Source organism: Egretta garzetta, unplaced genomic scaffold, assembly GCF_000687185.1.
Source record: "Egretta garzetta isolate BGI_Z169 unplaced genomic scaffold, ASM68718v1 scaffold402, whole genome shotgun sequence".
In the NCBI taxonomy this organism is placed as follows: domain Eukaryota; kingdom Metazoa; phylum Chordata; class Aves; order Pelecaniformes; family Ardeidae; genus Egretta; species Egretta garzetta.
The window spans coordinates 280,478-287,696 of NW_009258823.1; the positions used below are offsets into that span (position 1 = coordinate 280,478).

Sequence of the window (7,219 nt, forward strand, 5' to 3'; positions counted from 1 at the left end):
TGCTCGCTCGCCTGCATGCGCTCAGCAGCTTTATTATTTTGAGTAGCTATGTCTCTGGGGACTCCAGCTCAAGAAGTTTTAAAAAAAACCCAAAAAACCAAACCCTTAAGATCGAGAAGGATCAAGGATTCTTGTTTCGATGATTTATTTTGGAAAAAGTGGCTATTTCTTAACCACTTCTGTAGCAATCCTCCTTAAAATTATTTGCAACTTTATTTTCGTTTATTCGTGGTTCTTGTGTGTCTCCTCAGGAGAACAGGGTTTATTTTTGCAGCAGGGCTTGCGGAGAGGTTTGCAGCTCTGCGGGGTGGCCGGGGGCTCGTCGGCACGGTCCGAGGCTGTGTCCCCAGCACCCACTGTGGCCTCGCACGTCTGCAGCAGGTACCAGGGGCTCAGTGCCACCTGCTCCTTTAAAGCATCACTGCTTTACTCATATAACAATTCCCACTCCTAGCAGGGGTTTTATAGCTCTCTGCGTTTATTTTTATTGTGGTTTATAGGGAATTAATCTCTTGAGCACATCGTAGGCCAGGTTTGTCACCCCTGCGGGGGCACAGCTCCTCCTTGCACCTCCTGAAGCCCACAGGCGCTTGCCTCTTTTGGCAGCTGATAATCCTCCTCTGTAAAGCTTCTTGCCTTTTTTTGAAGCCTGCTGATTACTTAATGTGCCTTAATTAATCTTGTGTGGGAGCTGGGGCTTTCAGCGCTGTGGGATCTTCGCCACAGAGTTGTCCCCTTGGGTGCAGGGACGGATTAATCTGCTGATGCTTTCGGACTGGCGGCAGCGGAGGTTTGGGGTTTGTTGCTTAGATGGGGCTTGTTGCTGTTGTGGAGCCTCCTGGGAGATGCGCTGAGACCTCGGCGGACGATGCCAGCTCGGCTCACGTTGGTCCCAGGGCATTCCCATAATTGCAGTGGGATTTGGGATGCAAAACGCCCTGTGCTTGGCGGTGCCTCCTGGCAGCTGCCTCTGCTGTGTGCTCTCACGCTTTGCAAAGTGTTTTCACTGTAGTGATTTAGAGAAAAACCTTTTATTTCCTTCCCCCACCCCACCCCAAAATCACATGATATGAACCCTGCCGGTCCCCAGGCTCCGCTCCTGTCCCCCCAGCCTCTCCCTGCACCCCCCTGGCTCTGCAAAGGGGACCATGGGGCTGAGTGGGAAAGTTTGGGCACCACTTTAATAGGCAGCAGGGTTGAGGCCAGTCCTAAGAACAACGGCAGCGACCCCCCCTCCCATGGCTGAACAGCTCCTGGCCTCTGCAGATGACCTCTTTTTTTTTTTCTTTTCTTTTCCTCACCAAATGTGTGATGGATGCTCAATTTTGCACTTTCATTTCCGCAGAAGCCAGCCTATTTATAAGAAAGCATAGCCTGCGCTTGGGGCAGCGCCTGTATTTACTGTACAGATAGACTTTTTGTTTCAAAAACACCTTCCAGAGCATAACCATATCCTGTTTTGCTGGGGCCGCGGCCGGCGTGTGTCGCTGCCAGCATCCATCCCGTTTCCCGTCACTCCAGGAGCCGCTGTAGCACGCGGCAGCACCGGCTCGGCCCCTTCTCGGGGTGCAGGGGTGGGAACCCGAGGGGGCCTTCCCCAGGTCGCCTGTCCCAGCAGCCGAATGCCATCTCCCCGTTGGGCTGTCCCTGGGCACGGGGCGTGCGGTGGCAGCGCTGGCCGGACCCTCCCCAAACCTGCCATAGCGGAGGCCACCAAAAATCAGAAGGACTTGGAGCTGGGCACTGAATGACAAAGTGATTATTTTGCAGTATGAGATAAAATTTGATCTAATACTTACAAAATATAAGTAATATAAGAGAAAAAGATCTTCTACTTGATTTTTATCTTCTAAAAATTGGAAACTTTCAGTCGATCTAAGCTTGGGCTTCATGACCTTGTAGGAGATCCTGGGGCAGAAACAGCCAAGGACTTTCTGCTCTGCACCAACGCTCTCTGATGGCAATAACTCCTGGGAATAGGCTGCTGCCTCTCCGCATGGCTGGGGATGTTTTGCTCGGTGACAACCTGGGAGGAGCCCGGGGAAGGGCGTGCATGGGGCAGGAGCACCCTTGCCAAGGCTCTTGCCCGCAGCTCCCGGCATCAGCTCCTGTGCAGCTGGGGATGCAGCCCTGCTGCTTTCACCGGGCCAGGGGCTAAAAAGTTCTGGATTTTCCTCCCCAGCCTTGGCGCCTGCCCTTCCCACCAACAGCAGGGAAATTTTCTGTTTAAAAAAAAAAAAAAGCAACCAAAAAAAATCCGCTGGTAAGAGGAGCAGGACTGAGCGATCGGCCTGGTGCTTCCTGCTGGAAAGGACTTGCCTGCCGCAAGGTTCAGGCTTTGGCTGCTTCTTGGGGGAGCGCTAACCCTTACGGTGCCGAATGCAGCCCTGGCATCGACGCAGAGTTCCCGAACCCCCTTCCCCGGTGCTGCAAGCAGGACCCTGCGGCACACGAGGCTCTGACGGGCAGCCCAGGGTCCCTAAGGTGGCACTGCCCCTTTGAACCCCGGTGCCTCGGGCTTCGCAGGGTGCTGCTGGCTGAGCCCGTCCATTGAAATTGGACTCGGGGCGGATGAAATCATGACTGTCTGGAAAACCGCTCCCTGGCTCGGCTTGGTTTAAAGCAGCAAAATTTGCTTTCTGCCCACTTAGGTTGCACTCGGAGTTGAAGCTGTTGCGTCTGTTCCTTCGCCAGGCTGAGCGCTTTCCCCTCTCTTCGGCGCAAGGTGGGCGGATGGAGAAGCAGCTCGTTGCCAGCAGCGGTGGCTATTAGCCCTGTGCCAAAAATCATCGCAGTCTGAGCCTTGCTGCCGGGTAGGTGGTGCGAGCTCTGCCGAGGCTGAGTGATTTTCCAGAAGCGAAGTTGCTTTGCTGAGGCTGGGCTGGAAGCATGCGGTCATGGAGGGAGGAAAAAGGTATTTTTAGCAAAGAGAAAAGCAGCCTGCCCTCCTTCCTTGCGGTGCCCTAGGAAGCCTTGTGCACAAGAGACGTTGTCGTGGATGTTTGAGTCCTGCATAATTTTAAATACATATAAGTGTACTATGTGTGCGGGGGGGTGGGGTGTATCGATGGGCACACGTATATAAAAGCAACTTGGCCATTTGAGTCAAAGCCAGCCGTAAAGGATTAAGCAGCACAGAATAACTAATGGCATGTGAAAAGCTCGGGGTGCGCGGGTGCCGGCGGAGGTCTGGCTGAGCCGCTCGCCCTTCCCGGGCAGGCGTTTCGGGACGCCCTCCTGCCAGCACACTTTGCTGGGCAGGAAATCCCCGCAGCCAAAACCATCACTGGCGGCTCCCAGGGCTGAGCTCTTGGGCTGGCTGAGGCCGGAGCATCGTGCCCTGTGCCATGTGGGAAGAGCTGGGGCTGGTACGTGGGGACGGGAGCGCCCTGGGTAAGGGACGAGCTCTTGGTGCTGCTGGACCCGCTCACGAGAGCGTGGCCAGGGTCTGTAATACATCACCTGGGAAGGTATGAGGCTGAAAGCCTCATAAAAGGTTTAATGCCCACAGGCTTTGAGAAAGAAATCCTGGAAAGCTCTTAATTCACCCTGTCCTCCCTTTTCATAGAATCATAGAATGGTTTGGGTTGGAAAGGACCCCCAGAGGTCACCCAGCCCAACCCCCCTGCAGGAGCAGGGACACCTTGAACCACATCAGGTTGCTCACAGCCCCGTCCAACCTGGCCTGGAATGGTCCCAGGGATGGGGCCTCCACCCCCTCTCTGGGCAACCCCTGCCAGGGTTTCACCACCCTCACTGCTTCTCTTCTCCAGGCTGAACACCCCCACCTCTCCCAGCCCGGCCTCATAGCAGAGGGGCTCCAGCCCTTGGGTCATTTTAGTAGCCCCTCAGGTCACTTTAGTAGCCCTCCTCTGGCCCCGCTCCAACAGGTCCATGTTTTCCCACCCCCCATCTGCTCCCTGTCCCTTGCTCTCCCTTCTCATCCCTGAGCTTTTCCCTTGGAAGTGGTTGGCTCACACCGTGGCCTCGGCAAAGCAAATCCTCCATGTGGCAGCTTTTTACCTGAATCTCCTTAGCAGCGCTCTGGAGCCAGACACCCCGCAGCCCCTGCTGCCCCACGAGGTACCTGAGCTACTGCAGGAGGAACCCGCTGCTCCTGCATCCCTGTGCCGGGGACCAGCAGCATCCCTGTCCGTCTGTCCCCGCCTTGCTGCAGCATCCAGGCAGCAGAGCTCCTGCTGACCCCAAATCCCCACTGTTTGGGTCCTGGTGCCCAGCCAGGGTGTTGGTGGTAGTGGGTCTTGGGGGGGGCTGTGATAAGAGGAGGGCTGGGAAGCCTCTCGTGGCCTCCAAAGGGTGGAAAGCACTGGTCTGCACTGGAAAAGGATATTTCCTCAGGGTTTGGTCTGCATAAAATCCCTGCTATCCTGTGCGTATAACCCCAAAGGGATCTTCCTGCTGTATTTCCACTGCAGCCTGCGGTGCAGGCAAGCCCGAGGGGCGGCGGGGGCAGCCCAGATAAGGGCTGCTGCTGTGTCTGAGGGTGACAGATTAGTGAGAATACTTTTTTTTTTTACTTTCTTTTTCCTGTTTTTCTATTTGGAAGGGGGAAGCTGCATTTCAGAAAAGCTGTGCAATCTCAAAACAAACTGGCAGAGCCCCACCAGTAACTGGTGCTACTGAGAAACCCGGAGCTGGTGCTGCCGCCAAGGCCAGAGCTGCAATAGCGGCTCTGTGGTCAGGCAGCAGGGCTTAGACCTATCGAGCTGTGGTTACCCGGGGCTGCCTGGATGCCCACCCCAGCTGCTCAGGGGCGTACCATTCCCAAAAGCCACTCACAGGCTAAAACCACGCTCCGGGTGGAGGTGTTGGGGGGGTCTAACTTGCCCTGCCTGGGGCGGCTGCCCGCAGCCAGGTCGTGCCAGCCACGGCATCGGCGAGGCTTTGCTTGGGGTTCCTACCTTGCCCGTGCACGTGGCTGGGTTTGTGCCACCTGAAACAGGGTTTTTCAGCCCTGAAAATTCTTTTTTTTTTCTTTTCCCCTCAAGCAAACAAGGAACATGTGTCCTTTTGTTCTTATTTTTTTTTTTTTTTTTTTGTGAGAGGAGGAGGAGATTTGGGACAGAGCTGCAGGGCAGAGCGTGTTCTGCCTGGCTCCGTGTGTTCTGCTCGTCTCTGGCACGCTGTGAGCATCACAGCAAATTCCTCCGGGCTGTCTGGATCTCCCCCCCTCGCCTTTCGACCACCAGCCTTGGCAACGCGAGGGTATAAACCACTGCCTGCTCTGTGATTCCCAGAAACGCTGCGTGGGTTGGAAACGTGCATCCAAGAATCAGCAAAGCTGCTTTTTGTCACCCCCCACCCCCCTCCTAGGTTTACTTATGTGATGCCCTGAGGGGTTTGGGGCGTTGCAGTTGTCGGTGCCTTAGCACACAAGGAGGAAACTCGCTGGCCACTGCGCAGGGGACCATGGTGGTAACGGGGCCTCTCTGAGCCCCAAACTGGGGGTCCCCCTTTGCAGACAGTCCCGTCGCTTTGTGAGCAGACCTGGTGCACAATGAGACTATTTACAAGCACTTACAAAAATACCCACCGTACCGAAATATGTCTTGAGATAACTTTATTTCCTCATGAGTTTGAAACCTTAAGGATGCACTCGAGTCAGTTCTGTAAACTTTTCTCGGTACCCAGCGAGGGCTGGCACCTTTTCTGCTTTTTAAGCAAGGCTGAGGGGCTTGGGTAACATCTAAAGCCTGTGGTCCTAGATGAAGCAAAACGCCAAATAGCACAAGAGTACCACTAACAACACAAGGGATGGCAATGCCAGATGCTAGTCCTGCCTTCTGCAGCTCGCCTGGGTCTCTGCAAGCAGATGCGTCCTTCATCCTTCCTCCTCTTCGCTGGTGGCATGTCCAGTCACGGTCTGTCTTCTGAGTATGCATCCCCCCCATAACCAGTAGAGCATCCCATAGTCCCCGGGAGCCCGGCAGGCTCCCTCGCTCAGGTCTGGGTCCCTTTTTCAATGGCGTGAGCTGGCCCCAGTTTGCTTGAAAGCTCCTTTTAACGTTGCTGTGGGTACAGGTTAATGCTCCTTGCTCCATTTGTGTTGGTAAAGCTATAACCCTGCAGTCCAGGTTAGGCTAGGTTAGGTCTAGATGATTTTTTTTTTTTTTTTTGCAATGGAAAGGGGATAACTTTTACATGGAGAGAGCTAACTGTCCCAATCTAGAGCCTCATGCAAGCACGGTGGATGCTCTAAGTCACAGTGGGCCGCGAGGAGCAGCGGTTGGGGCTGAGGCTCCCCTGGTGCTCCCTCCCCGAGCTGTGCCGAGGCTGAGCTGCCCGCTTACGCCTCGGGATTCAGAAGGATTTTCAAAAACGGCGAATATGTAGAAACACGGAAACAACAGAAACGAGGGACCTGAACCTGGCTGCAGTTCAGCGCAGGAGAAATACTGGCATGGGCGACGGCTGCTTCAGGTATTTTAGCAGTAACGTGATGGAGAACGCTGTAAAGCAAACAGTCCTCAACAGCGCAACCAGAAACCCTTTTTTTTTTTTTTTTTATCAAAATGTCCTTCTAGGTCAGATCCCGACATCTGTTGCATGCAAGGGTAATTCAAAACTTGGTTGGAGCCCTAACGCAGTCTTCACTCGAGCCATGAGAAGCACCTCCACGGAGAGACCTGGCCGATGTCTCAAGAGATGGACTCCAGCAGAAGCTCGTCAGGCGGCATGGGGGGGATCTCCATGCTGTTTATTCGGCCAAAGAACTTAGAAAGGGACCAAATCTTAAAGCGTGGAAGATTTCTCCTCTTCATACGAATGTCGTTGCTGGTTTCGGTGACAGAGAGGCTGCTCCCGCGGCGCAGGAACCGAGCCCGCAGGGCAGCACAGCTGTGGTGCAGCAGCTGGTCCTGGAACTCAGAGGTCATGAAGTAGTAGAGGACGGGATCCAGGCAGCAGTTGAGGCTCGCCAGGCAGAGGGAGATGGGGTGGAAGCGGAGCATGATCCTGTGAACGGCGCAGTCCTGGATGATGTTCTCTATCACCATCATGAAGAAAGGGAAGCTGATGTGGTAGGGGGTGAAGCAGATGAAGAAGACGGCCGCGCACATCAAGACCATGCGCAGAGCCTTCTGCTTCTCGCTGGTGTTCTGCAGCTGCGTCGGGCACTCCCGCAGGGACTGCCACATCTTCCAAGTGCAGCAGGCAATGATGCCGAGGGGGCTGACGAACCCAAACAGCTTCGCCACCG

The 7,219-nt window shown here is 54.8% G+C and overlaps 1 protein-coding gene across 1 annotated transcript; it reads right to left on the minus strand.

The window, feature by feature from the left end:
- Positions 1-6,659: 6,659 nt before the first annotated feature.
- On the minus strand, positions 6,660-7,157 carry LOC104135979 (putative P2Y purinoceptor 10). Its single transcript, XM_009649683.1, has one exon. The coding sequence runs from the start codon at positions 7,155-7,157 to the stop codon at positions 6,660-6,662; it is 498 nt and encodes a 165-aa protein (XP_009647978.1).
- Positions 7,158-7,219: the final 62 nt, after the last annotated feature.

What these genes read in the sequence shown, in the direction of transcription:
- LOC104135979 (XM_009649683.1), bottom strand. Translation starts at nt 7,157, where the DNA reads ATGTGGCAGTCCCTGCGGGAGTGCCCGACGCAGCTGCAGAACACCAGC.